Below are 27207 nucleotides of genomic sequence, written 5' to 3' on the forward strand. Positions count from 1 at the left end.
GTCAATGGCCTTGAATTATTATTTTTTTTTTTTTTTTTGGGGTCTGCTTCCTTCAGGGGTGGATGACAAAATAACAAAGGGGGGAAAACCATGACAACAAAATCAGCAGCGTCATGCCCCATCGCTACCTCTCCAAATGACTCCTCCCGCCGCCCATTATTCTCTAAGCCTTCCTTCGTGTTTTACTTCTTTTTCCTTCTTCTTTATTTCTTATTTGCTTTCCTCCTCTCTCTTCTGTCCGGTTAAATTGTAGATAGTTGCTTCAAACACCAGTGTAATAAGTATTCCCCACTCATCCCCACAAAAACAAAAAAAAAAAAAACGCCTTACAGGTGAGACTGCACCGCTCCTGGAACTCCCATCTTGTCAAACATCATCTCACGGCGTTGACGAGCCTCAGCTGCCTCCAATGTCTCGTCCTCAGCACGGGGGGACGGAAGCAGCTTGCCAGGGTTGCATATGTTCCTAGGGTCAAGGGCGTTCTTGAACCGCATGATCGCTTCAAACCCAATTTTGCCGTTGTAACGCTGCATCCACGGAACGTGTTCGTAGCCGATCCCATGGTGATGAGTCAGATTCCCGGTATGGCTTAGCATTGCCTCCATGGCACGCTGTTTGATTTGTAAAAAGAGCTTCATGTCATTCTCATCGTGCTGGGCACCAATAAAAGTAAAGTAAAGACAGCAGCCAAAGCGATATTGGTGGGCGCTGTGGCATCCAATCCAACCGGTCCTCCCGTTTTCCTTCATTACATTAGCAAATGACTCCTTCACGGCGCGCCAGCAGCGAATGGCATCACAGTACAAAACACTGGTCTCAAACACATCTGCCCACAACGAGTGGGAAAGAGCCAAGTCACGAAGATAAGGCAAATCGTACTTTTTTTCCATCCAAGACACTCCAGGCTTCGATCCCAGACAAACTGCCCCAAACTCCTTAAAGATAACTGACAACTCAGATCTTTGGCAACGTGTCTGAGCCTTCGTCCCTTCAAATCCAACAATGACCAAAGAAAGTTTCCGGAGATCCCACTGTTTTATTTTCTCCAGGTATTTTTTCAGGCCCTTGCTAATAAGTGAGCCAATCAGGCTATCGTCTGTACTTGCCGCAAAGCTAAAACGCGTTTCTTCCTCGTCATAAAGTCGCATTGTGCAAGGATGAACTCCCTTTCGCGTGCATGTGTGAAAGGCAGAAAAAGCAACCTCGAAGGAAGGAAACATCCAACCTTCAAAATGTCTCACCTCAGGAATACGCTCAATCTTAACAGTGGCCTCCGTGATAATTCCAAACGCCCCCTCCGATCCAGTGAACATGGCATTGAGATCCACCCCACAGGGTCGTGAAGTAACAGGTGTCTCCACAACGCCAATAGGAGTTGCTACCTTCATTGCAAGAAGCATGTTCTCTATATCGCCATACTTGTTCGACATGGCACCGCTACCACGTGCACCAATCCATCCACCAAGAGTCGAGTGAGTATAGCTGTCCGGATCATGGCCGAACATAAAGCCATGAGGTCGGAGCTGCTCGTCCATATCAGGACCCAAAACACCCGCCTCAAATACAGCCAATCCGGACTCCTTATCAATGGACAACATGCGTCCCATTCGACGCATATCAACCGAAACAATCATGCGCTTTGTCTCAAAAGGTGTAGGCTCGACACCGCCTGTAACGCTTGTTCCACCACCAAAAGGAATAAGAACCACATTATGCTTGTGAGCAAGCTCCATAATCTTTGCACAGTCCTCGTGTCTGTTGGGCAGGCATATTGCGTCAGGTGCGCGGTCAAACAAGCCATTTCGAGCCCGCCAGAGATCTCGATAGTTTTTTCCAACCATGTGCGTAAGGCGGCTTTGTCCGTCAAGACGAATCTGGTCCTTTTGTAAGGCCTGCCGCAACTCCTCCAGAAATGTTTGGTTAATGAAAGGCTGCTGAAGTCGCTTGACGGCCTCCTCCACGGAAATACCCGGTGATTTTACCAGTCTCATTTCACCAGTGCCATGCACAACCTTCTCCTGGATGAATGGCAGGAGTCCCTTCATGGGTTTCCCATTCAAGTGAAAGACAAGATTTTTTTCTTCGTCGTACCACAATGCGACGTCCCGCAGGCCCCAGCCATCCCACTTGATTCGCTCGTAGACATCAGCCTGACGGCCCTCCAGCATCCTCACTTGTTATAGTTTACCCTTCACTTCTTCTCTCCACCACTTGAAAGCCACCAGCAGCGCAGGACACAAACCACAAGAAACAGTTCCATGGAAAAAATAATAAAATAAAATAACAACAAAACAAAGCAAAGGAATTCATGACGGAAAAAAGTGAAAGGCGCACGGGCCGCCATCCATGATTTCTCTCCTCACCCCCCTCCGCATATCATTGTCACTGCAACTCTACATGGCAGCAAAACCGCAATCCAAACCACAGCCAACAGCAACACCAAAGACGGAAAAAAGAAGGATGCGAAAAGCCCCCCCCGCCCACCCATCCACCATCACCACAAGCAGCATTACACATCATCCCAGAAACACGGCACGAACAGGCAAAAAAAAAAAAAAATCCCGCAAAAAAAGGAATTTTACCGCCTCGGTGTACCGCATATGAAACGAATAATTGCAAAAATCAATGTTATTCGCCAGTCGGACAAACGGCCCCCTGCCGTGGGGAGGCCGTTTGTCCCCCCGCGTTGTCCCAACTCCATGATGACCCTTCTTAGTTCACGGACATTGGCGCATGAGTCCTCCGAAAGCCCATTTCGCCTAAACTCCTGTTCGAGACTACTGAGACAAAATAGCGTCATCTGTTTGTTAAAATCAAAAAACGAGGCCGTTTTATGACGCCGCTTGGAATCATGAGAACGAATGTCCTGGCGTAGCAACGGGAAGATGATGCCATCACGGATGTTACTAGAATTTGTGAGCAGCATCAGGGCACGATCGATTCCCATTCCCCATCCCGCAGTTGGCGGAAGACCTACTTGCAACGACTTCAGAAAAGTCTCGTCCAGCGGCATGGCTTCCTCGTCTCCCCCTTGTCGGTCCACCAACTGTTGCTGGAAACGGTGGTACTGCTCGTGTGGGTCGTTGAGCTCGCTGTAGGCGTTGCAATATTCAATCCCATTAACAAAAAGCTCAAAGCGCTCTGCCAATCCAGGCCGTGACACTTGCTCCTTCGCAAGGGGGCTCATAAACAGCGGGTGGTCCATCACAAACGTCGGTTCAACAACGCGATCGGTAATAAAAAAATCGATGAGTTTTTCAAACATTTTCGCGGCCGTTCGTACAGGGGGCAAAGGAATGTTGTAACGCAGCATGACAACGGACATGTATGCGATGCCCTTGGGCGTATTTAGTTCGTTTGGTGGCGGAAACTCCACCCCAGACATCCTCTGTATCTCATCGTATACACTCACACGACGGAAGGGTTTCCCCAAATCCACAGTAACTGGATTGCCATGGGCGTTTTCGGGGTAAATTTGAACTACAGTTGTTCCGTTTACACGCATCGCCAGTTGAAGAAAAATGTCTTCGGTCATAGGCATAAGATCCTCGTATGTGTGGTATGCGGCATAAAACTCACAGCTTGTAAACTCCGGGTTGTGACTTCGATCGGCGTCCTCGTTGCGAAAAACTTTTCCAATCTCGTATATGCGCTCCATCCCCCCAACAATGCACTGCTTAAGGTGCAGCTCTGGGGCAACACGCAGAAACAAATCCATTGCGTTCGCATTGTGATGCGTCACAAAAGACTTGGCGTTTGCTCCCGATGCCACCGTGTGCAGTACGGGGGTCTCTACTTCCACGAAGTTTCGTTCGTTAAAATAATCTCGCAATGCCTGAAGCATCACATGCCGCTTCTTAATTGTTTCAATGACGCATGGATTAGTCATCATGTCAGTAAAACGGTAGCGATACTTGACGTCGTTGTCCTGCAGCACGGCAAAACCGCGAAGGTTGGGGCAAACTACCTGGTCGGTGCAAACATACGGGCTCAGTATGAGCATGCGGGAGGCGGCCACGGAGAGTTCGCCTCGCTGCATGCGGCACGGAACGCCATCTGCCCCAATGATATCGCCAACTCGTAAAGACACCTTCAGTTTCTTCAAGTCCTCACGCGTGAAATTTTCGCCTACCTGCCCCACGACCTGAAGCTCGTTGCCGTTCGACCGAATTGTGACAAAAATTATTTTTCCAATATCTCGCACGCTTGTAACACGACCCGCAACACGCACCGTTGCCTGCGCAGCCCTATCGCCAGAACCCAGATAGCCGTAGCGCTCCCTGACCTCGCTAATGGGGGTGATGCCACGGAAGGATGAATACGCCCCGGGAAGGTCAGGCTTTTTGCGTGGCGCACGTGAAGCCTCTTGCGTCACTGTCTTTGTAGGACTCGCTTTGCTCCTCGGCTTCTTTGGTTCCAACGGGGACGGCGACGATGACAACGAAGACGAGGACGAAGAGAGAGCCGTGGGCAGCAACGGCCCTTTCACCGCCTGCCTGGCGGCAGTTAAACGACATGCGCAGAGGCACTGAAAGGAATACACGCCCCACCGGCGCATTGCCAGGAGCGGAGATCTAAGTATTTAAAAAAAAAAAAAAAAAAAAGATTGTAAGAGGAAACAAAAGAAAAGCGCATGAAAGGCCACAAGTGTCAATGCGTAAACACACAAACATGTAAACAAGAAGAAAAAAAAAAAAGGCCAACAAGACTGGAGCCCACTGCCAGGCGCCACATAAAGTGGCAGTGGAGAATTCACTTAGAACAAACGAAAGAATTTCGAGCTGTTCATGCAATTGTTTTAAAGAAGAAGAAGAAAAAAAAAAAAAAAGCGTTTGGTTCATCTATTTACCCAAATTCTTTCCTACTGCAGGGCCCCCAATTTGGCTGCGTTTTACGCTGCCACGTATTGCCATTACAGAAGTGCACTGAGGAATTTACCGGGCAACGGGCAGCAAAAAAAAAAAAAAAAAAAAAAAAAAAAAAAACAAGAAGAGAACAAAACAACGGCTAAACAAAAAAAACGCCTAAGCAAAACAAACAAGAAAAAAAAAAAGAAAAAAACAAGAGACACACACACACTCGGATACAAGATTATAATATAAGAACGCTGAAACAGACGGATATATTCATGTACAATTGTAAATGCACGCACACATGGATGGGGAGAGGCGCAGCGAGGAGGCAAAAGAGGTTTTTCCAGTTGCGTCCAAAGCCTTGGGGGAAGGGGGTCCAATTTATGGCGGATTCAACAGCGAAGCAACACGAGCGTCGAAAAGAAAGAAGAAAGCCGTTCAAAAGAAATATAACAGACAAAAAAAGGAAAAAAAGAAAAGAAAAAAAAGCGGAAGAAAAGAGAGGAGGTTTCTTTGCAGAGTTCCTTCCTCACCCCTTCCAACGGTTGTATCCTCTTTTTCTTTACCGTGCTTGCTCCCCCTCCCCTCGCCCAGACACACAGCTCTCTTAAGCCCCCACCCCAGCCCCCTGCCTGTCCTTTCGACACCGCGCCAGAGTCCAAAGAAACGGCAGAAGCCTCAAGAATTCCCCACATGCGTCGTCGAATGTGTATTGAGGAAGAAGGAAGAATAGATATTTGTCCCACAGGCTGCGCATGGCATTAATTACCCGCTGCCTCCTCTTTCGTTTGTTTGTTTGTTTTTGTTGTTGTTGTTGTTTTGATTTGTTTTGTTTTTTATCTCCTTAAAATTAATTGATTCTTTTTGCTGTTTGTTTGTTTGTTTGTTGTTGTTTTGTTGTTGTTGTTGTTGTTGTTTTTTGCTTTGTTTTTCTTTTACTGCCTCTTTTTTCATTTGAAAAATATAAATATCCAAAACTTATCACTTACAGAATGAACCCCGAGCACCACGTGTCATAAATACTGTCTGCAATGGGCAGGTTCCGCTCGATGCGCCCATCACGTAGACACACTTCAATGTCATCACGACTCATGGCTGCGGGAGACAATCGTGTGGACTCCTCTTCATCCATGGCCATGATTTCCTCTCTCGTGTAGAGCGACGGAAAACTCGGTGCAGTCAAACTCCTCACCTTCTCCTCATCCACCTCTGGGTGAAACTGCAGCCCCAGGGCATATTGGTCCCCAACCTGGTATGCCTGGTTGGCGCAATATTTGCCCCTCACAATCCGCCTCGCCCCTCTCGGGATGGAGAAGCTCTCAGTGTGGATTTCAAACACGTTGATCACTTTTCGTCCACCGAACCAATCCTTTATGCCGCAGGCGCCGGTGTTTACGACCTCCTGGTCAATCCACCCCACCTCAACGTGCTCGGAGGGGCCAACGCGCCCGCCCAGGGATACCGACAGGAGTTGGCCTCCCAGGCAGTGACCAATAACAGGGGTACGCGTCTCAATGCATGAGCGCATTAAGCTGAGAATTGGTGCGTAGTGTGGAAGTTCGTCGTTGACACTCATCGAGCCGCCAAAACTGGCAACACCGCGAATGCAACAATATTCCCCCTCCACGGACGTCTCGGAGACAGGAGTGAAGCGGCACGCCTCGCCGTCCCTCTTGACACAACGGATGCAGTTCTTGACGGAGGCTGGAACCAGGTTTGCCATTTCGTCCTTCCAAAACTCGTAGGTGACGTAGTCAATTCCACGCTTGGTTAGGTACACCTCCATGTAGGCAGGGGTATCACTTGGCTCGTGAAGCAAAATCACAACCACCGGGCGCATTCTTATAAAGAATCAAAAAAAAAAAGGAAAAAAAAGAAAAAAAAAAAAAAGCCAGCAAAAACTAAAAAAGAAAAAAAGGAATTGCAATCCTAAACCTAAAAAAAAAAAAAAAAAAAAAAAAAAGGTACAACCAGGAAGCACAGCAAAAGAAAGTAAACCAGCCAAACAAATGGAAGCATATATGTATACACACATGTATGCATGTATAACATATATGTATATTTATATATAAAGGTGGTTTCTCCACATAATGGGTCAAAGGGTTGTTTCTTTGTTGGTTGTTTTTCTTCCACGAGGCATCATTACCAACAGCAACAACAACAAAGAAAAGAAAAAAAAAAGGAAAAAGAAAAAAAGAGGAAACCTCTGGACCATTTTTCTTCTCGTTTTTCTTTTCTTTTCTTTTTTTTTTTTTGTTTTTTTTGTTTTGTTTTTTGTTTTTTGTTTTATTCCTTTCCTTCTTTTCCTCTTCTTTGCTTGGCGTCATTTCCAGCTAAAATTTGTAATTCAGAAAATAAAACTTGAAAGACATCGTCAGCAACATATGGAACACACTGACGACCGTCACGATGCCCAAAAACCACACGCGATTCAGCGTCGCCTCCCAAAGACGCCAAAAGTTAATGAGCAAAAATGCCGTTGACCACACCCCGCCCACCATCACAATAACCCACTGGAGTGCAGACACCGGAATCGCGCAGAGAATCGTCACAGGCAGAAATAAAAACATGCTATACCCGTAGAGACACAACGTTTCCAGCAATGTCACCGGTAGCTCCTTATATTTCATCACTCCCCACACAACACAGCCCAGTCCAAAGCAGTAGCTGTAGATAACGACAGAGGCAATGGATGCCATCGTGAAATCATACTCCCATTTTTTCTTGTCATCAGAGGGCTGATGCCCAAACGCAATTCTACTCATAACGTTGCTGACAACACCCAATGCCATCCACAGGGTGGTGCAGATCCAGAAGGGACCGTACAAGTCGGGTTTTTGCGACAACGTAACATCTGCCTCTTGGAATTCATATGAGGGAGTTTGTAAGGCGTCGTTGCGCCATTCACGGTGCATCAAAAAGTCTGGCGCATTGACAGGCACCAAGACGTTACTCATTCGAAGGAGTACGAGACGGGTGTCAACATCAAAGAAGCGCTGGTAAAATTCAATAGTCCAAAACCTGGAGTTTGACTTCGGCTGTTCCTGTCGCTGCTCTTGTGTCTGTTCCCCCGTCCCTGGCACAAATTTTTCCATGGTGAGCGATAATGGAGGCTGTGGAGGTAACGGCCCTGATAAACCAGGGGATTTGGGGCTCTCGTAGAAAGGCTGTTGCAGGTTGAACATCTGATTAGAGGTCGTGTGACCCTGTGGCTGTCCAGATCGTTCCGGCTGCTCTGAAGTGGTGTACGTTGTTTGTGGTTCGGCAAAAGGAGTGATCATGGTCTGTCCTGCTACATCTGCCTGCGGCACGGTAGTTGCGCGGGGAGAGTCAAACATCTTTTCCCTGAAGGGGTCCTCCCGCTGCTCGTGTGGGTTTGCCATGGAATTCACAATAATGGTGGCGTGACGCTGCAAGGGTTGTTGTGGGGCTGGGTGGCAAAGAAGGAATCAAGACGCTTCCAAAGCCTGCAAAAAAAAAAGAAACGAATAAGAGAAATGCCCAAAGAGAGATATTGACAAATACATGTTGTTGTTGTTGTTGTTGTTTTCTACAAATCCCCGCCTGCCTCTCGTCCGACAAATAAGTCAATAACATATTCTTATTTATTTATGTACATTTATATTTTACGTGTATGTATGTGTGTGTGTGTTTGTTTGTGGGACACCAAAAAAAAAAAAAAAAAAAAAGTTAAAACAAAAAAAAAATGAAAAAAAAAAAAGAAAAACCATCGTGAAATTCCCAAACACGGCACGAGTCTTGGAGGAGCCTTATCGATGGCGTCTCTGATGAAACGCAACGGTGAGGCCCGTCAGCAAAGTGGCACCCAACAAAACGCTGGAAAAAATCTTCAACTGACGCCAATGTTGTTCTGCATCCCGCGCAGCAGCCCTCTTCGCCTTCAGTGCCTCGTAAAGCGCCTTCTCGGTCTCGGGCCGCATTTTCGGATTGTTGAACCATTCAATTGCCGTAATTCCGCAGTTGCGTGAGGAAACGGCCCCCACAAGTCCCCACCCCTCTTCGTCGGAAAGCCCACAGGAGCACAAGTCCAGAGACTGAAGGTGTCTCATCGATTCCACGCATTTAATCAACGCGCCTCGCCCATCGGATCCAACCTCGTGGTTGCCTCCAAGGTCCAAGTGAATCAGCCGCCTGCTCTGCGTGTTTCTCACCGCCTCAGAAATGGCAGAAAAGCCCACGTCACGGATACAATTGACGGAGAGGTTCAACGACTCCAGACGCGATTCGCGTGGCAGAATAAGATGCGCAGCCACGTCTACCGCCCCCGCATCACCAATGCGGTTATCGCTGATATCTAGTGAACGTAGTGAAGGGTGCCCCCTCAAGGCTTTGGCGACCACGGAGGCGCCTCCGTCACCAAGAACATTGAATGCTAATGTCAGTTCTCGAATATGTCGGCTCGAAAGAATGCCGTCGCAAAGAGTAGGCATGCCCCGTTGGGTCAGGTGGTTCGATACCAAGAAAAGCGATTCCAGGCGCTTCTCTTGTAGTAAATAAGCCACATACAGAAGTGACTCGTCAAGAATGCCATTTTCATTGAGGTCGAGATACTTCAACTTGGAACAGTGCTTCAAGAGGGTGTCGCAAAGATGCTTTGCGCCTTGGGGGCCTATTTTATTGTCTTTGAGATCGAGCTCCTCCAAGTTCACCATGCAGCTAATGTACGTGTTAGCTATCTCAATGCTCAGCTCCTTGTCAATGTTGTTACCAGACAAGTTGAGCGAGCGAACGAGCGCAGGATTTTTCACTACCGACGCAAGCGGCTGGGTTCCAAGATCGCCGTATGAGAGGTTTACGTCCATCATTTCTACACGCTAAACTGGGTACAAATTTTATCCTCCTTCGTTTCCTTCCGGTTGGTTCTGAGACATTTACAAAAAGAAGGAAAGAAATTGTAATCACAACCGGCAAGCACAAGCACAAAAAAGAAAGGCGGTAAAGCCGCAGAATCCATTGGAGCGCAGACCCTGTTTGTTTGTTGTGGATTTATTCATGCCTTTTGTTTGCTGTTATTTTTTTTACTCGTTGAGAGCACTCCCGGCTGCAGCCTCCGTCTGCGCAACAATGGCGGTTGCAGCGGCGTTGCACCACTCCAGCGAGCAATGGGCAATACGCTTCATTCCCACGCGAAGAAGAATGGCCAACCGCTTGTTGCACGAAAGCGGCTGGGTGTTGCCGTCGTCGCCGGCATGTGTCGCCACGGGGCCGCTGCCGTTCTCCAGTAGCCGTTCATCCTCCTCCAACGAGGTGCTGAAGAGGTCGAGAATGCACCGGATGGTATCGGCTATCGTGGCAACGACCCGCGCCTCCGTCCCGGCGCCCAAACTCGCAAATGGACCGTTGCGCTCCATCGTGTCAAATTCCTCCGCCTCCGCCAAATGCACGCGCAAAAGGGCCACAAGTGCAGGCGGTGGGCGGCCGTCATGACATATCCAGCAGCAACCCGCAAGGTGCAGTCCATACGTCGCCACTAGTGCGGCCCGCCGCCCGTCCCACTCATCACCAACGGCACCTTCCGGAAAATCAAAGGGAAACGGCAATCTTTCGTGTTCATTTCCCTCCACTACGAACCCGTAAAACTGCAACAGCTCCCAGTTCTGCAGCGGACCATAACTCATCCATATTTCCCGACCAATATCCTGGGCGGTCAAACTTGCCCCTATCTGCATTACAAAATCCCCCCCGTTGGGTTCCACCTTTCGCACCAACACATCACTGCGGTTGTGATGGTTAATCATGTCTGCGACGGGCACCAAAGCAATTACGACGCGTCCATCCACATTTAAATTAAAGGCGCGAGAGTCAAACGTTGTACGGGCCCACATCATCGCCTCAATAGAGAAGCATTCAAGAAATTCATCCTTTCCAAGCCTGCAGCTTCCCGCAAGAGCCTCGTGGATGAAAGGCAAGACCGCCATTGTCTCTGTCTGAAACTGCGCCAACTGTGCCTTCTTAGCTAGCACGTCATCTAGCACGTCAAGGCCCTCCAGCTCTGCAAGATCTTCCCAATCCCAGAAAGTTGGGACATTGGGGTACTCGCCGGGGCACGAGAACAGCAGCTCATTCCAGTGCGATGTTTCCGCCACATACCGTTCATAGATAAGCGAAAGAACTAAAAGTGGTTCATCGCCAGAAATCATGCTCGACAGTTCGCCAGATGCATGGACAACTCGCCCCAAGTCACAGTATTGCACAACTGTATCGATAAAAAACATTCTTTCGCGAGGTACACGCAAAAGATCACCAAACGCTGGTAGTGGAGCGTTGCAAACCAGTGAACCCTCCACGCCGGGTGCGGCGGGGCACACGACATAAGAACACATGTCGGCTCCCTTCGCCACAATTTGCGAGCCGACATGTGGTGTTGCAGTGGCTGGTTTCAGTGTGGTGGTCAGATGCTCGTCAAGCTCCTCACGCAACCGAGACGCGGCTACGGCGTCACTCATGACATCAATCCGCAATCGCAGCAGCTTCACCGCCAACTGCTCGTTCCAGGGATCCACGGGCTGTTTGAAATCCTCCGTAAATGAAGAAGAAAGGTGCTCCCACAGTACACGGTGGTCCGCAGCAATGATGCGACAAATCCACAGGAGACGCGGGAACTCGCTGCCCTCATCCTGCTCAAGTGTCCGTCTATCCAGAAAAAGACGTTTCACGGAGGCGCACTCGCTGGCATCGAGCTCCTCTTCAAACCAACCCAGCGTCCCTGCGTCCATCTTTGCCGCCACCGACGCCAAAAAAAAAAAACACAACAACAAAAACAACACTCTTTAACCCCTTCTCCCCCTTTGGCTTCAGAATGTAAAGGGGCAGCAAGAAGAGTAAAAAAAAAAAAAAAAAAAGGAAATGAGGGAGTCAAAAGGGGTGCCCCGCCCACACCCGAACCAGTGAAAACTTCAAGCCCAATTCCGCAATGAGAAAGACTCAAATTTGTGTCAAAGTGCCTCCACCAGAAACCCCCACTGCATTTGACCTCCAAAGGCACGTAATTGTCCGGCTCGGGCCAAATTATTTCAAGCCCCATTGTGTCTTCCTCGCCAAACAAAATAAAATAAAAAACAGAAATCCGTCGGAACCAAAAATTGTGCCGGCACGACAACTGCATGAGCCAATGGACTGGAGATGCGCAGCAGCCGCTACGCACCCCTCAGGCAATTTACCGATGCATTTTCTCACATCAAAGTGGCAGTCCTCGAAAAAAAAAAAATTCCGGCGGCTTGCCGCAATTCCTTCCGCGCCGCATCGCAAGACTCCTCTTGAAGAAGTCCTCGCAACCAAGAAATTGGCTCCTCGTCAAAAATAAACGTGGATATCATCTATCAGCTCGCCGAATTTACAACAGCAAGTACAAATGCGTACGTATATATTTATATTTATTTATTTATAGGTGTGTACTTACAGTCAAAACAAAAAAGGACAATAAGAAATTATGCATGATGAAGCAGCAATTGCACTGCGGAGACGTTTCGGGTTCGTCAGCAAAAATATTCTCTCGCCTCAATGGCGCAAAAACGCGTGTGCCACAACATTCGAGCACATGCAAACCCACCAATGAAAACTCACCCAACAAAAAAAAAAAAAAAAACAGGAAACAAAAAAGAAAAAAGAAAATAAGAAGGGGGTAAACAATTCAAAGTAAAAAAAAAGGAAAAAAAAAAATCGTCTTTAGTTTGCGTTATTCTTTTCCGTGATGCGGCAGTTTGCCAGGCGTTCCAGCACACCGACCACCGCCGAGTTGTCTTTGTCGCCCTCACCATTCTGCACCATCGACTGAAACAGCTGCGCGTTGATGGCGGTGCTCGGCAAAAGAGCCCCAAACTCCCTGGCGGTGTCCATCACAATGCCGAGGTCCTTGCTCTGAAGGGCGGCCTTAAAGCCGGGCTCGCGATTGCCAGCAAAGAGGCGCTGTGGTTTCACATCAAGTGTCCAGCACTGCGCGGCACCACCTTTCACAGCCTCAATCACTCTTTCGGCGTCCACATTACACTTCTTCGCCAAAACGAGCATTTCGCCCATGGCCACCATCTGTGTCGCCACCATAATCTGGTTGACAGCCTTGCACACTTGACCGGCTCCACTCTCACCGATGTATGTGATCGTTTTGCCCATCGCACGCAGCACAGGCAAGGCCTTTTTCATTGCCTCTTCATCGCCACCCACCATGATGGTAAGAGTGCCGTTCTTGGCACCGATGTCACCACCCGAAACGGGTGCGTCAAGGCAACGCACCTTCTTGTCTTTCCACATGCGCTCCGCTATCTCCCTGGCGGTTGACGCCTTGATCGTGCTGTTGTCAATAAAAATGGCTCCAGGGGAAATGCCCGAGTAGACGCCTTCCTTTCCAAAAACCACATCGAGCACATCTTGGGAGTCGGAGACGTTCGTTAGGACAATGTCCACCTTGGACGCAAGGTCCGCTGGAGACAAGGCCGCCTGTGCGCCCTGCTGCACCAACTCCTCCATTTTTGAAGTGGTGCGGTTAAACACCACCAGAGGGAATCCGGCCTTGAGAATGTTGGCAGCCATCGATTTCCCCATAAGGCCGAGCCCAATGTAACCAACCTTGAGTGACATTTCCCTCCTCCTTATTAGTTTTGTCTTTTGTTTTGTTTTGTGTTCTTTTTGCTGTTATTGTTGTTTAATCCTTTCTTTGATCACTGTTTTTTTTTTTTTTTTCCTTCTTTCTTTTTCTCCTCTCGCTCCTTCAACGAGTTCCAATGAAGAAATTAAAAATAAAAATAAAAATACGGATGGCATCGGCACAGCCGTGCCAAAAAGGAAAAAAGAAAGAAAAAAGTAAGATTCAGAAAGATAAAAAGATCACAAGAAATAAATAATTTGCTTATGTGCATGTTTACTTTGTGAAGAATAAAGGGAATAAGGCACTCCAATATTTTGCAATCAGAGTGTTCCTCACGACAGCAAAAAAAACTCCCTTCTTATACCCTCTTGGAGGCCCTCAAAGCACGCCACTGGTGGAATCTCAAGAACTTCCCCAACATTCGCCGTCTTCACAGATGTTGACGACCAGACTTCATGTTTTGACTGAAACACGTTGTAAGCAATCCGGCTGATTCGCGGTGAAAGACCAAGTCGGGCACGCACATTCGACATATGCATCGACAACCCCTTCGATGCCTGAAACACAAACACACGCACCGGTAATGGGGTGACGCCAGGACGAGATTGCCTCACCATGGCGATAAAAGGCATGCAGTCACTATGCGACGGGTTCGTGTTATCGACAACGATACTTTTGCCGGAATTCCACCACTTTTCGGCCTCCGACAGGCACTTCTCCTTCTTCTTGAGGATATCCCGGTTGATGTGTACGTAGCCGGCCGGCTTCAAAAAGCGGTTAAAAAACGTTGTTTTGCCGCATCCAGGGTATCCCACAAATATCACCATTTCCTGCGCCGTCCGATGAAAAGCCGCCGGTGAACTTGTCTGCAACGTGCATCTTTCCCCATCTGCGTTAATGCAGTTGATCGTGAGGTTATCGTACGATGACTGCAGGCTTTGAAGTTCACTGGGACCCAATCCGTCCCAGTCCACCTCGCACGGTGCATCAGCCGCCGCCAAGAGCCGCTTGGAGATAAATTTCTCCACTCCCTTTTGGGTACTGTGACCGTCACTGCGAAACAGCTCCGCCTTCGGGCAGTGATAAAACTGCTCGGGCGTGAGAAACGGGACATCAATATTGAGGGCAAACTTGCGATCGGAGCAACTGAAGTCCTTCTTCCGCCCTGCCAACGTGGCGGTCTTCCGCCCAGCGGCGTCCCCAACGTAAAAGACGTGCCCGGAAGTATCGCCGGCAACAATAATTTTCGCCGCCGCGACGGCACTCGCGTGTTCCTCAAGAAGTCTCCACATTCCCACGTTTGGTTTCCGCCAGACATCCTCCTTTGTGGAAAGGAAGGCGGTCAGTGGCATTTGAAGAGCCTCGCTCATTGCAACAATCTTCCTCTTGATGCTTTCTGCCTTCTTCACATTCCACCCCTTTCCCCCAATCCCGGACTGATTGCTCAAGATGACAACCATGAAGCCCTCGTCGTACAGCAGCCGTAAGTACTGCGGCACCACCGGCAGCAGCCACTTCCAGTCACTGGGGTCGTCACGAGGAAAGACCGCCCCGCTCCGCGGCACGATGAGTGTGTCATCCAAGTCAAAGGCGGCCACCTTGAGGCGCAGACTCTTTCCAGGAATGCCAACCAGTGAGCGTCGCACCACGTCGGCTGACGGCGGCAACGCCAACACGGAACCATGAATCAGCTTCCACTCAGCAAGTAAAGAGGCCGGCAAGATCTTGTTTCTTAACGCCTGCGGTGAGGGGCTCCTGGCGCGCTTCATCAAAATCAAACTACCTGCCTTTGGTGCGAGATAAAGCAAATTGAAAGGGGTTGTCCAGAAGTGCACGTGAAACACCAGAAATATCTCCCCACACACACACACACAGAAGCACAAGAAACACTTCTGTTGATTTCTTTGCCTATTTGTTTCCCCGGACAAAAAATAAAAAATAAAAACAAAAACACCGGCATGTCTCTTGTGTGTGTGTGTGTGTGTGTGTGTTTGCGTGGGGAGAAAAAGAAATCATTTTTATATCCGGACCGTTTGTTTTATTCCTCCTTTTCCCAATGTCTTGCATTAATGTGACGACCGGAGTTCCTGCTGAAGCAGCTCCATCTTCTTGGCCACACCAAACGTGGCCTTAAACACCTTTTTAAAGTCATCTGGACCCATTGCCAAAAACACCACGACATCAATCTCCTCCCGCTCCAGGACGGGCGTGAGCGACGCCATCCCTCGCCTCTCAAAGTGGCTTTTTAGCAGCTGCACGCCGGCCGCCCCCTCTGTGTCTTTGCTCGACGCTGACGATGACGATGACGATGGCGATGCCTCTTGGGCCGGTTCCGATGGGATGTCGGGGGGAAGTGTTGCGCCCGCTAGAGCGAGTGAGCGTGAGAGTCGTCCAAGGTACGAGGCGCTTGCCCACTGCTTGTACTCCAAAAGCACCTCCTCCGACGTCTTCTTCTCCGCCTTTTTGGTGAAAACAATTTCCTTCAAAATCTTTTCCTCCATGACGGCACTCCACTTCGCCACGTCCCGCGCGGTGTCAGTAGCCAAACGGCGGCCGAGACGACTTCGTAACTCCTCCAACTTCTGGACTGTTTGCTCCAGCCGCTCCATGTAACCGTCGGCGCCGCCAGAAACCTCGCCGTAGCACGCAGTCAGCACGCGTTGCGTCTCCGGAAACTTCTCCAGCGCGGTTATCACCCGGTGCGCGTGCTCACGGAGCCTCCAGACCTCCAACAGGGAAGATCCGGTCGACTTCTGCAGAGAAAAGAAGTCCGGCAACGGCAGAAGCGCGGCGGCGTCTGCCTCGTGGACGACGAAAGGCAGCCAATCAAAGTGTGCACCGGCAGAAGGGGGGGCAAGCATCGCATAAAAGGACGGATCGTACAGGAAGAGGGCGTAGGATTCAAAATGCTTCAGCTTGTTCCTTCGCTCCCGCAGCCACCTCTCTCGCGCAGCGGAAAGGTCGCCCGTCGCCACGAGAAGATGGCGACATTCGCCGGAGACCGGAACCGCGGAGCCATCCTCGAGCAGGGAAAGATTTGACTGCGGCACACCAGCAAATGTGATCGACTTTGCAGGAAGATGTGCGTCGTTCTCACACAAAGACTTTCGCACGCCCAAAAAAAAGTCAGCGTCAGATAGAAATGCAGCCATCAATGGACTACAGGCCACCTTTACCTGCGGCAAGCGAGAGACTATCTCCTGTACGGCGTGCGCGGCAAAGGGGTGCAGCTCCAATAGGACTATTGTATGTATGCCATCAAACGGAATCGACATGCCATTGCGTGCTAGGGCGGGACGCAGCACAGTGTCCAGGAAGCGTGACGCCTGCGATGCATCCTGTGCAAAAGGTAAGCCAACAAGCACGCTATGTGCCTGCTGAAATGCAAGGTCATCGCCCCCTGTAGAGGAAAGTAAGTAGGCGCCATTCGTCATAGGGGGTTCTCCTTCAACCGATGCGTCCACGAGAAGCGTCGTGTGTCGCGCACTTTTCTCAAAGTCACAAGTAACGTACACGCCGGGCGGTGCGTGTCGCAGATACGCCGGAGTGCGACAAACTTTATTGATTATTGTCGGCAGCGCCGTCTTGCGCAGGCAACTAAGCCGCAGCATTTCTCCAAACTGCAGTATGGCAGCAGTGATGATAAGCGTGTGTGTTGTGACTGAAAAGAAACAACTGAGTTTGATAAAAACAAACCCAGCGGAGCGAAGGTAAATCAAAGGAAAAAAAAAGTAGAACGAGAGACAAACGCAAAAGCACATTTAAATGCATCGAGGTACCGCCACCTGTGTGCATTCTTATGTTTGTGAGCAACGGCAATTCATAAATAAATAGAAGAACACACAGGAGTAGGCACCGACAACGGCGCAGTTAAGTACTAGCGGGCTTTCTCCCTCTTAATGAAACGCTCTTACAGTTCTCCCCTATCCATCCTTCTTCGCTGCAGGGAATTACACACACGCACGAAAAAAAAAAAAAAAACTCGTCAGCTGTATCACTTCCGCCACGGTTCCTTGGAGGACTTGGCGTAGTAGCCTCCCATCGCACCGAAGAATACGCCAATGACGGCACCAAAGGTCGTGCCACCCTCGTTCTTTCCGCCCTCAAAGACAACAAGTGCCCCGCTCACCGCTGCCGCTGAAAGAGTCGCAGCGGCAATCGCCGGGCTCACGGGCGTCACGATAAGGTGAAAGATGCCAAGAATAGTCACACTTGTGGAAAGTGCGGCGCAAGACCCCACCACAATTTTATCCCCAAACCGGCGATTCTGCAGCCGCAACGGAGAAAAGCGTTGCCCCACAACAGGAGCAACCCACCCACGACGCAGCATTCAAAATATAATATTATATATATATATATATCTACAGCTGGATATATATGCCGCTTCACTTCTCCCACCACCACCACACCCACACTCCAAAAAGATAGAAAAGGAAGAAGAAAAAAAAAAAAAAAAAAAAGCAAACATTCTCACTCTTGGAGAAACACAGACAGAAACACAAAATGTAACGGAGTGAAAAGAGATTTGGTTTCATGATATCATCCAAATTAATTACAGTATCAGTACTAGCCAACTCCCTTTCAGAAAGATATTTCTCCGCATCAGCTAAAGCCCAAAACACAGGTATTACACGTTTTTATATTTCTTTTTTTTTTCTCCACACACACACACACATGTCACAATGTATATATATATATATATATACATATGTGTGTGTGTTCTTTACAACCTCCTTTCGGTTCCCCTCCCATGTTGAACGTTAGTAGGGAGCACCCCATCAGGTGTTTGAACGACAATGATTAAAAGCTACTCCAATGGGAACATCAATTTTTCCTCCGTTCCTTCTTTTTCCTTCTCTAAACAAAGTGAATGCCATTTTCCGTAAAGTGGCAAAGGAGTTTTGTAATGCTATCCTGGTCCAAAAGCCGCGCTCGGCTCTCGAACACAGGATCCTGCATCACGGTCTCTAAATGCTCCTTGAATTCGGCAAGACTCTTGACACTTGTTTTTCCCTCCATCTTCTGGTAACTGCAGTACTTCTCGTAAAGGGTCTGAACGGCATTTTTGGTGCGGAAGATGGACGACACCTTCTTGTTCTTCCTATTGAAAATAAACTTGACGAGTCCATCCCACTCTTCAAAATCCACGTCCGGCGCGGGGTGTTTTGGGTCGAGACGAATCACGCTGGACTCCACCTTGGGCGGGGGGTTAAAGCTGTTCTTGCTGATCTTCATCAGGTGGCTGCAGCGGGCCAGCAGCTGGGAGTTGACGGAGAGACGGCAGTACGCCTCAGCGCCAGGCTGTGCACACACACGAAGGGCAAACTCCCGCTGAAACATCAGCACGGCACACTTAAACGTCGGTTTCCTCAGCAGCTTGAAGACAAGGGCGGAGGAAATGGCATACGGCACATTTGCCACGCACTTGTCAAAGTAGGGAAACTCGTGGTCGAGACAGTTTCCCCGAATCACCTGCAACTTCGACGCCAAAGGGGTGTTTTGAAAGCGTTTGTTGAGCTCTGCCACCATACGCGAATCCACCTCGAACGCGATCACCTTCTTAGACACCTGCAGCAACTTCTCGGTGAGATTCCCCGTGCCCGGGCCGATCTCCAGCACCACATCGGTGGGCTTAATCGCCGCCTTCTCGACAATGGCAGCAATAACAAGCGGATTCTTCAGAATGTGCTGCCCGAAGCCCTTGTTGAACACCATGCCACACTGACTGCCGCCCGTCTTGAGTCCCACCATCGCACTCTTTTTCGACGCCTTGCGGGCCGCCGGTTTCCCCAAAGTAGAAACCCGCGTGGCAAACTTCAACTTCTTTGAGGTCGCGTGTATCGGCTCCGCGGTGATGACACCCATTGGAACCGTGCGTGCCTCCTTCGGCATCCTGAGCAACGCTTACGCATGTTCCAACAAATCCAAACAAAAAAAAAAGAAAAAAAGCTCAAGAGAATGTAATAGATGAGGCAAAAGAAAAATAAAATAAAAAAGATAATGCGACAAACGAGTCCCTTCAGCAAAAGGCCTCAAGACTTATTTGGATGACGTTAAAAGGAACACAAATAAAAAAGAAAGCACATGTATATAGAAGCAAGCTACAAAATAGAAGGAGTGAAAAAGACAGGGCAAAGGCACGTTGCAGCCACTCACAAAACGACCCATGCGATACCGTTGCGGCCAATTCTTCCGCTCGTGCCTTGTTCTGCAGGCACAACCGCTGTAGAGAAAAACCCGCCAGCATCGTCTGGGCTCTTTAAACTCGTTGTTTGAGCCGCAACTGGTGGAATATCGTGAAACACAACTGAAGCTCTTTCCCGTAAATTGTCTAAAGAAGATTGAGGGCGCTCCACTGGTGCGGATCCAACCGCACCGCCGCTCTTGTTATTTGCATGCTTGCTGGCTGAAGGAGCCCTGTCTGACGTTGTCGAAGTGGCCTCTCTTGTTTTTTGCACCGCCGAGTTCCAGCAAGACTCCATGAAAGAGAGGGCCCGCGCATTGGCGGCCGGGCTGGGCTCTGAAGCCACGTAAAACCTCTGGTCGCTCTCCCCCTCCACAAACCGCTGCAAATATGCGATTGCCTCTTGCGCAGTGAATTTCATCGTTTAGTACGACGTGCTTTCACCCCCACCCCACTTCTTTTCTTCTCCACCCCCCTCCCGTCGGTGATTTCCCACTTTATTTTCCTCCGGTATTAATTCTTTTTTTGTTTTTCTTTTAAAGGGCCTTTTTTTCCCCGGTTTTCCTTTTGCTTCACGGATTTTATTTTGGCTACATGAGCGGCGACAAGAATAGGAAGAAATACGCAGTTTCGTCACCTCTCCCCCCAAAAGGGCGAAGCCGCACTCACGTCCCGCGTTCCCTCCTCTGCCCCCAAATAAACTCCGCAGCAAAACCAAAACACGAAGCATGTACGCAGCCAACCGGGGTTTAAATCCAAGCAAGGAAGAAATAAAACGTGCAAACGCCAAATCCGCACTCGCTGCAGAAACAAAAGCAATCGAAATGCAGCGCGAAATAATCACCATCAACTATCAAATACACATTATATATATATATATATATATCTGAATATATCCATGTATGTATATAAGAAAACGCTGTGGGAAAGATGGAAAGGGATTCCATAAAAGTGAATAAAAAAGAAAATGGTGCCCTTGCACGATGAATCATGCCTCATGCTCTGGGATGGGGAGCGACAATTCCTACCAAGGTATTGCCTGTAGTCCCACTCCCCTCGCCCTTTTGAAGTGGAGCCGGTGCAAAGAAGCCATTCCTGTCCGGTGACGTCGCAGTCTTTTCATCACCGCTTCTTTCCTCATGACATACGGTCCCGTTAAGAATTTCAGCCGCGGGCACAGTTTTCCCATTAATTGCCTTGTGGACCGGTGGAGAGGTGGGACGCGTTGCCTTCGGCGTCCTGCACACAACACACACCGTGGCGTGCGGCCTGTTTATGTATGTACACACATGGCAGGACCACACCGCCGGCTTTCGCGATGGCGGGAGCGAGGCCTTAGCAGGCACCTCAGTGGGACTAATCAAAATAATGTCTTCTGGCCGCGGGTCAACGAAAGTGACCTTCTTACTCTCCACCTCAATGGACCGCATCAAACTCCTGCCAGTAATTTTTTCCACACAACCTGCAAGTCTCGACAGGCTCTTCAATTCGGGAACGTCCACAAACATCCGTGAGTACTCCAACAATGTCAGACGCGCCAAACGACGGACTTTTCGATTCTCTTCGCCCTCCGCTCTTGTGGTGGCAAGTTTCACTAGTTTGTCGTGAAGAGTGCAGTCAAGCGCCATCGCTGCGTGAAAGGAGAAACTGCAGGCATCCACTATTTTCTCAAGTAGCAGCAAGTACGCGTACGACTGGTGAGAACCCGGCTGAAGGTTCTCGCGTAGAACGGCTAATACTAGAGTGGGGTGCTGCTCCGCTAACAAAAGACACTCCGTCGATAGCTTTGCGGAAGAAGTGCTAGCCGCAAAAAGTACCTTTGATACATGATACCGCAGCCTTGTATCGGCAAATGTTCGCTTTAAGAAATCCATTTCGTCACAAGGGCAAAAATGCCCACGACGGAAGCAGACAATCCGCACGCAACCTCACCTCCCAAATAAAAAGAGAAGAAAAAAGAAAGAAAGAAAGAAAGAGACAGACAGAGACAATGTACATATATATTTTTCAGTGACAAGAGGGGTCAAATACAACACAACAGCGGGAATGGCATTTGTGCCCTTTTCCGTAGAGGGGAGGAGGAATTGCAGTGCTTCAATGGCCGCTCTACCGCTGCTATTGCCCTTCGCCACGCCGCACAATCATAAATCATTTTTTCGCGCAAACTCGTACTTTGGAAGTGAACTCACGTATGGGGCGCTGCGGACGCCGAAAATCGGCTGATCCACCTCCCCATGTACCTTCTGCAGCTCCGGGTGCAGGAATTCCGTGTACCTACGTGCGCACACATCGTAAAGCGTCATCAACAGAGCCGCTGGAACGGCGTTGAGAATGGGCCGACTGGTGAAGAAACCACTATAAATTTTGGTAATGCCGTGCCGTGCCCGCACCTCCAAAATGTATGATCGATATGTGTGGGGCCTGCCCGTCGTGAACTGGTTGCGCATGTGCAGCTGATACTTGACGGACAGAAGGGGATACTGCAAAAAGAGCCCCAGAATTGCACCCAGATGGCAGTAAAAAAATAAAACACATGTCTGGCGATATACACCGTCGTACCGTGTTGCGTTGTACACACCAAACTGAGCGCCAAACTGCAAGAGCCTACCACACGCCGCAGAAGCAAAGCCACGGTAAAGTCCAAGAAGTGCAAAGGGCTTCTCTCGTAATGCCGTCCTAAAAACATCTCCCACGCCTCTAAATTTCTTGGGCCCCCCAGTGGTCTCTGACGTTGCACGTAATACGTCGTACGGGTGCCGTACCGCTGCATACGCCACTCCGGTAAGACTACCGGCGGCAAACCCCCTCGGAGTGTTACTGCCCCACGACAGCACCTCGCGCAGCCAGGTGAAGACGGCAAGAAGAAAGACGTACTCGGACATGCTCCACAATACTGACGGCCCGGAAAACCAGCGCACGCTAAATAGTGTGCGAAAGAACTGTGCGCGCTTGTCCGACGCATAGATGCGGTTGGACTCCCCCGGCACATCACTTAAAAAATAGAAGGAGTCAAATTTGACGATGGGACGCTTCAGAAACGCGGTGGTGGCGGAAACTCCCAAAACGACGGCGGCGTGCTGAACAAAAGTGAGCCTTGGCTCTGTGTACCCCTGCACCCGCACCAATGGCTCCTCAAACTCCCCCGCAAAGCGGGGGGCAAAGACCGGGTGGTAGCCCGTGGTGCCACTAGACATCGGTATCTAAACAGATTGTCTGCCTGACGTTATTTCGTGTTTGTGCGTGACGTAAACGCCAAAAAAAAAAAAAAAAAAAAAAAAAACTCACCAACAAGAGGATAAATTAAAAAAGAAATGGGAGAGAAGTTCATGTAAACAAAGAGGGAGAAGGCATAATTGAGATGTGCACACACATACACATAAAGAAATAATTAAATGCACACAAATGCAATGCTTCCCCTCCTTTTCCAGGAGGGTGTCACACCCTCATTATGACTGCCACGAGTATGTGTTCTGGCGATACGCGCTCACAGCCTCCACCATGTGTAGCCTCATGCTCACTATTCTCTCCTCCAGTTCCACCAGCGCCAGTTCCTTTTCCATGAAGAGGCGCTCCTGGTCTTCCAGCCTTCGACGAAGTGTGGTGACCTCCTCGGCATAGTCCTCAATTCTCCTCCGTAACTGTGCCTCGAGCAAAGATGTTTCGGCACATCTGCCTTCGAGGGGCGTTCTGGCGTTCTCAAATTCGCCGTGCAGTGCAGTCTCAAAAGACGCTGGTGATTTTCCTTCCTCGTCAAATGACCGCAGATATGCGATGTCGTTAACGTAAATGTCAGCAACTCTCTTCCCATTGGAGTGAACACGAAGGGGTTGTTTGCCCGAGCAAAGAAATGATTTTCCAGCCAGCGACAAATCCCAAAAAGATTTTGTGTCGCTGCCATTGCCTTTTTTTCTTCCGCTGCTCAATTCTACCAGGGACCTCGCTTCCGCCGCCACAGCGTCAGCAGCGGCATGCCTCGCAGTTGGTGATGACCCAGGCAAAGAGGAAGGGCGATGGCGGCTGCCATCTGGCCCCGCAGTGGTCAACAAATCGATATTCGCAAGCGTGTCGGGCAGCGTCCATCTCGGCCCCAGACCTCCGCAGTTCACAAAGAAGATGCGCCCCGTCTCATGGTCGGCCTTTACACGCCAGCAGTGTAGCTTGTCCTCCAGCGTACACCCACGCGGAACGTAATACGCCCGATCGCCCACACGCGTTAAGCAGAAGGTGGTGCTCCCACGGATGATATTCCCCGGCAGTTCCACAGGGCCGCTTAGCATAAATAAATAATAATAATAAGCGCGTACAGTAGCGAATGGTGCCCCAACCACTATTCGGGAGCAACGCATTCAATACGTGAAGCAAAAAAAGGAAAAAAAGAAAAAAAGGGTGGATGCAAGAAAGAAATAAAAAAGAAAAAACCCCAACGCAGCCCCAAACAACTGATGAACTCCATTTCAAGACGTCACACGTGCACATACTTACATGAAGACAAGCAGGCAGACGCACATCCCTTTCCCTCTTTGCTTCCACTCTTAAGCAAACTGTCCGTAGACTTCTATAGCCGGTGACAAAGCGGTGGCCAAGATAAGATGAGTTACACTTGACGTCGTGTTTGGCGGTGTTGCTCACCAAATCCAACGATCATTTGCCAGGCACTGCTGTGTAATCTCTCCGCCCCTGGAAGCAAAAAGTTCATCAAAAAATTCTCTTACATCACGCTCCGCGTTGATAAAAGGACGATCTAAGCGTCGCCCAGTTCCAATAAGACCCGAATTTACCATGAAACTGCGTGGATCTTCAGAAACTGGGTTCCGTTCAAGGCCGAGAATAACTACAAGTCTTTCAAGCTCAGGCGGCTGCAGCGACACCACGAGTGGCTCCGCCAAAAACACGTCCTTCGTCGGCATGTAGGTTGGATTTTTCGACAGCGCTGAGGAATATACAGTGTACCACGCATCAAGGGCCATGGCAGTAAGTTCACTTCTAACTCGATCCTCAGCATCATCAATTGTTGCCTGGCTCTGATGCACAGAGCCATTACGGGAGCGCCGCTGCTGATCCTGTTGTTGCGCTGCTGAAGACGGACTGCGATTGGATAAATCCGCACCCTGAGGCTCCGTCGATAATACTCGAAGGTATCGCATTGCATCGTGCAAGGGATGCGGTGGATTCCGTCGCGAGAGACTTTTTCCTTGACCATTCGGACTCGACTTCTCACTCAGAGGCTGAAGGCCCAGACGCTTTGCCTCACGTACATGTGAATCGTTGCAATGATGGCCAAAATCATAGTCTCGTGAGAGTTCAAAGAGTTGCTTGTCCAACAACAACAGTTGTTGCTGTCGATCTCTACTCTTAATAATGCGGTCCCGCGTGGATGAGCCCTCGTTTAACACCTCAATTGGCATAGAAAGTGCCACTGGAACCCGCACGTTCCGAGGGTTCAGTCTATCACCCGAAACACGAAGAGAGCTGCACCAGAGCAGCCACGGTCGATTGGCATCATCTATTTTAAAGTTCAGCACCATGCGGGTAATTAGTTTAAGATCCGTGAAGTAAAAGTGGTCAACCACCTCGCGGCAAAGAGACTCCAGCCTCGCCTTGGACTCGTCCGCAATAAGAGACAACTCACTCAGGTGGCAATCCCCATCAAACGTGGCCGAGCGCAGGTGGACAGGAAGATGCAAGTCACCCAGCCGCTGCTTATTCGTCCGCTTGTACACCACCGTCACAAGTGGTGACCACATAACTTGGAGCTGCGAGTTTTTCCGCATTGTCGTCTCCCCTTTGGGCACCACAAACTTCTGAAGAATTCCGTCTGGCTTGCGTTCGGGGCAAAAAAGAAATTCTCGGAGGGATTCTGCGGTAAAAAACTTCACGTACGTGAGCAGCCCGCCCTCCGACGAGATGGCGGGGTTGTCCTGGGCACAGGTGGTGAGGAACTGCGCGACCACATCGCAGTCCGGCGTCGAACGGCTGAAGTGCTCGTAGATGGACTGGGCATCCAGCATCTTGCCCGGGTGCTTGTTGATTTCCTTCGCCTCCCCGTCGTAGGTGTACCAGGCGCGGGGGAAGTTGTGCTCGTACACAACGGTATCGGGAAGGCGTATGTCTTTCAGCCGGCTCTCACTGCCCTTATTCTTTTTCCACAGGTGCAGGTAAAGAAGCGGTCGCAGCCCATCGCCCTCAAGCGGATGGTGCTTCACCCAGTCGTTGCTGTACTGTATTTTGGTGCCGGAGGGGGACACATACCCGCTTCGGTACGACGGAACCCCCGCGTGTGTCTTTCCCAGGATCCCTGCGCTCATGCCTTCGTTTTACCCCCCACCTCTCTCAATCCCTCTATAAGAATCTCCCTCTCTTGAGCAAACAAGTGCCACCAACAAAAATAAAAATAAAAAACGCGTGGTTTGAGGAAAATAACGCAAAAAAAAGAAAAAAGGCGGGAAAAAAAAATTAAGGAAAAAAAAAAAAAAAACAGCGGCACGTTTGGAGACTGAGTGTCTTTGCGTGTGTGCATCTTTTTTGTTGTTGTTGTTTTTGTGTATTTGTGATATCGACAAAAAGCGGGTGCGGCAGACCCAAAAATCAGAGAGACTGAAAAAGACAAACATGTAGAAAGAAGAGAGGCGAAGCACCCCTCATCTCCTCCTTCTATTCCAGCGCCATCACTACCAACAATCATTTCCTCCTCTCCTCCTCGTCCTTTCCCTCCACTCACTTATTGGAGCCAAACAAAAAAAAAAAAAAAATGCGAGGAAAGAATAAGGCGGGGAGCAAAAAACGAACAATTATAGGGAGTGGTTGGTGGAGAAAGCACAATTTTGAATTTATCTTTACGATGCGGAGGGGAATTCATCGTCCTTAACGGCCTCTGTCGGTACCAGCGTTGAGGGAGACTCTGGAAAGAGTAGCGAGCCCGGTATGCCAGCAAAGAGAGCAGGAGACGCGCCAAAGGCATCACGGCCCTCTGGAACGTACCAACTTGTCTCTGCTCCGGTTGCCAGCAGTTTGTCCAGGACGGCGTCAAATGTCCCTTCACTCATCAGCTGCTGGTACTTGCGGTACAGGCGCAATGAGGTGCGCGCATCCTCAACAGAGTCGTGCTCGTCTTCTTGCACACGCTCCCCCAGAACATGGTAGGCAAGAAAGCGGAGCGAAAGATACCGGCCGCCAGGCTTGTGAAACATCATGAGAGTATCAATGATTTGTTCTGGAGGGACCGCAATGTTGCACACACGAAAGTCCTGGTACAAACCGTGACCCACAAATATCACACCACGATCCACCAATGCACGCAGCTTCAAGTACGTTGCTTTGCGGCTCGTCAAGCACTTTGTGGATTTAAGCGGGTCCAGATCCCCGGGATGAATACCACTGTACTGCGTCACGTAGTCCTCAATAACCTCCGGTGTGTGCACATAATCATCGACAATCGTTCTTTCATCCCCTGGGGCACTGCTGAGCACGCAACTCAAACGTGCCAGAGCCATGTGCGTCTTATGGGACAATTTGACTTCCATTCCCGCATCGATGCACCGACTGTTCCAGTTCAGAACCACGTACTCCGC

At 49.6% G+C, this 27207-nt stretch overlaps 17 protein-coding genes across 17 annotated transcripts, besides 30 other annotated features; all 17 read right to left on the bottom strand.

The window, feature by feature from the left end:
- Nucleotides 1-27207: part of a sequence feature (heterozygous, Esmeraldo-like haplotype) that runs on past the window's edge.
- Nucleotides 14-38: a sequence feature (AT_rich).
- On the bottom strand, nucleotides 327-2168 carry Tc00.1047053505807.110 (alkyl-dihydroxyacetone phosphate synthase, putative; the record flags this gene model as incomplete). Its single annotated transcript, XM_811530.1, has 1 exon — nucleotides 327-2168. One exon carries the CDS (start codon nucleotides 2166-2168, stop codon nucleotides 327-329), a length of 1842 nt encoding a protein of 613 aa, XP_816623.1.
- Nucleotides 2263-2284: a sequence feature (AT_rich).
- Nucleotides 2579-4558, bottom strand: Tc00.1047053505807.120 (lysyl-tRNA synthetase, putative; the record flags this gene model as incomplete). The annotated part of the gene is made up of 1 exon (XM_811531.1): nucleotides 2579-4558. The coding sequence occupies one exon, from the start codon at nucleotides 4556-4558 to the stop codon at nucleotides 2579-2581; it is 1980 nt and encodes a 659-aa protein (XP_816624.1).
- Nucleotides 4585-4604: a microsatellite.
- Nucleotides 4954-5061: a sequence feature (A-rich).
- Nucleotides 5294-5359: a sequence feature (A-rich).
- Nucleotides 5645-5689: a microsatellite.
- Nucleotides 5737-5770: a microsatellite.
- On the bottom strand, nucleotides 5839-6693 carry Tc00.1047053505807.130 (hypothetical protein, conserved; the record flags this gene model as incomplete). Its single annotated transcript, XM_811532.1, has 1 exon — nucleotides 5839-6693. One exon carries the CDS (start codon nucleotides 6691-6693, stop codon nucleotides 5839-5841), a length of 855 nt encoding a protein of 284 aa, XP_816625.1.
- Nucleotides 6708-6816: a sequence feature (A-rich).
- Nucleotides 6871-6924: a microsatellite.
- Nucleotides 7016-7049: a microsatellite.
- Nucleotides 7068-7168: a sequence feature (T-rich).
- Nucleotides 7187-8236, bottom strand: Tc00.1047053505807.140 (hypothetical protein, conserved; the record flags this gene model as incomplete). The annotated part of the gene is made up of 1 exon (XM_811533.1): nucleotides 7187-8236. One exon carries the CDS (start codon nucleotides 8234-8236, stop codon nucleotides 7187-7189), a length of 1050 nt encoding a protein of 349 aa, XP_816626.1.
- Nucleotides 8380-8401: a microsatellite.
- Nucleotides 8484-8514: a microsatellite.
- Nucleotides 8522-8580: a microsatellite.
- Tc00.1047053505807.150 (leucine-rich repeat protein, putative) lies at nucleotides 8624-9679 on the bottom strand (the record flags this gene model as incomplete). The annotated part of the gene is made up of 1 exon (XM_811534.1): nucleotides 8624-9679. The coding sequence occupies one exon, from the start codon at nucleotides 9677-9679 to the stop codon at nucleotides 8624-8626; it is 1056 nt and encodes a 351-aa protein (XP_816627.1).
- On the bottom strand, nucleotides 9893-11590 carry Tc00.1047053505807.160 (hypothetical protein, conserved; the record flags this gene model as incomplete). Its single annotated transcript, XM_811535.1, has 1 exon — nucleotides 9893-11590. The coding sequence occupies one exon, from the start codon at nucleotides 11588-11590 to the stop codon at nucleotides 9893-9895; it is 1698 nt and encodes a 565-aa protein (XP_816628.1).
- Nucleotides 12235-12260: a sequence feature (AT_rich).
- Nucleotides 12443-12533: a sequence feature (A-rich).
- Tc00.1047053505807.180 (2-hydroxy-3-oxopropionate reductase, putative) lies at nucleotides 12540-13448 on the bottom strand (the record flags this gene model as incomplete). The annotated part of the gene is made up of 1 exon (XM_811536.1): nucleotides 12540-13448. One exon carries the CDS (start codon nucleotides 13446-13448, stop codon nucleotides 12540-12542), a length of 909 nt encoding a protein of 302 aa, XP_816629.1.
- Nucleotides 13535-13564: a microsatellite.
- Nucleotides 13598-13621: a microsatellite.
- Nucleotides 13647-13711: a sequence feature (GA-rich).
- Tc00.1047053505807.190 (polynucleotide kinase 3'-phosphatase, putative) lies at nucleotides 13788-15224 on the bottom strand (the record flags this gene model as incomplete). The annotated part of the gene is made up of 1 exon (XM_811537.1): nucleotides 13788-15224. One exon carries the CDS (start codon nucleotides 15222-15224, stop codon nucleotides 13788-13790), a length of 1437 nt encoding a protein of 478 aa, XP_816630.1.
- Nucleotides 15422-15453: a microsatellite.
- Tc00.1047053505807.200 (hypothetical protein, conserved) lies at nucleotides 15522-17216 on the bottom strand (the record flags this gene model as incomplete). The annotated part of the gene is made up of 1 exon (XM_811538.1): nucleotides 15522-17216. The coding sequence occupies one exon, from the start codon at nucleotides 17214-17216 to the stop codon at nucleotides 15522-15524; it is 1695 nt and encodes a 564-aa protein (XP_816631.1).
- Nucleotides 17450-17785, bottom strand: Tc00.1047053505807.209 (hypothetical protein, conserved; the record flags this gene model as incomplete). Its single annotated transcript, XM_811546.1, has 1 exon — nucleotides 17450-17785. The coding sequence occupies one exon, from the start codon at nucleotides 17783-17785 to the stop codon at nucleotides 17450-17452; it is 336 nt and encodes a 111-aa protein (XP_816639.1).
- Nucleotides 17788-17816: a sequence feature (AT_rich).
- Nucleotides 17874-17915: a sequence feature (A-rich).
- Nucleotides 18138-18165: a microsatellite.
- Nucleotides 18313-19347, bottom strand: Tc00.1047053505807.220 (ribosomal RNA adenine dimethylase family protein, putative; the record flags this gene model as incomplete). Its single annotated transcript, XM_811539.1, has 1 exon — nucleotides 18313-19347. The coding sequence occupies one exon, from the start codon at nucleotides 19345-19347 to the stop codon at nucleotides 18313-18315; it is 1035 nt and encodes a 344-aa protein (XP_816632.1).
- Tc00.1047053505807.230 (uncharacterized protein) lies at nucleotides 19608-20060 on the bottom strand (the record flags this gene model as incomplete). The annotated part of the gene is made up of 1 exon (XM_811540.1): nucleotides 19608-20060. One exon carries the CDS (start codon nucleotides 20058-20060, stop codon nucleotides 19608-19610), a length of 453 nt encoding a protein of 150 aa, XP_816633.1.
- Nucleotides 20505-20550: a microsatellite.
- Nucleotides 20635-21513, bottom strand: Tc00.1047053505807.240 (hypothetical protein, conserved; the record flags this gene model as incomplete). Its single annotated transcript, XM_811541.1, has 1 exon — nucleotides 20635-21513. The coding sequence occupies one exon, from the start codon at nucleotides 21511-21513 to the stop codon at nucleotides 20635-20637; it is 879 nt and encodes a 292-aa protein (XP_816634.1).
- Nucleotides 21583-21615: a microsatellite.
- Nucleotides 21781-22833, bottom strand: Tc00.1047053505807.250 (hypothetical protein, conserved; the record flags this gene model as incomplete). The annotated part of the gene is made up of 1 exon (XM_811542.1): nucleotides 21781-22833. The coding sequence occupies one exon, from the start codon at nucleotides 22831-22833 to the stop codon at nucleotides 21781-21783; it is 1053 nt and encodes a 350-aa protein (XP_816635.1).
- Nucleotides 22894-22919: a microsatellite.
- Tc00.1047053505807.254 (uncharacterized protein) lies at nucleotides 23086-23985 on the bottom strand (the record flags this gene model as incomplete). The annotated part of the gene is made up of 1 exon (XM_811547.1): nucleotides 23086-23985. One exon carries the CDS (start codon nucleotides 23983-23985, stop codon nucleotides 23086-23088), a length of 900 nt encoding a protein of 299 aa, XP_816640.1.
- Nucleotides 23915-23935: a sequence feature (AT_rich).
- Nucleotides 24001-24057: a sequence feature (GA-rich).
- On the bottom strand, nucleotides 24265-25944 carry Tc00.1047053505807.260 (hypothetical protein, conserved; the record flags this gene model as incomplete). Its single annotated transcript, XM_811543.1, has 1 exon — nucleotides 24265-25944. The coding sequence occupies one exon, from the start codon at nucleotides 25942-25944 to the stop codon at nucleotides 24265-24267; it is 1680 nt and encodes a 559-aa protein (XP_816636.1).
- Nucleotides 26063-26114: a sequence feature (A-rich).
- On the bottom strand, nucleotides 26473-27207 carry Tc00.1047053505807.270 (ubiquitin hydrolase, putative; the record flags this gene model as incomplete). Its single annotated transcript, XM_811544.1, has 1 exon — nucleotides 26473-27207. A coding segment is annotated over one exon (735 nt), but the record flags the coding sequence as incomplete, so codon positions are not given.

The sequence above is a fragment of the Trypanosoma cruzi genome, genomic scaffold, assembly GCF_000209065.1.
Source record: "Trypanosoma cruzi strain CL Brener 1047053515627 genomic scaffold, whole genome shotgun sequence".
Classification (NCBI taxonomy): Eukaryota; Euglenozoa; class Kinetoplastea; order Trypanosomatida; family Trypanosomatidae; genus Trypanosoma; species Trypanosoma cruzi.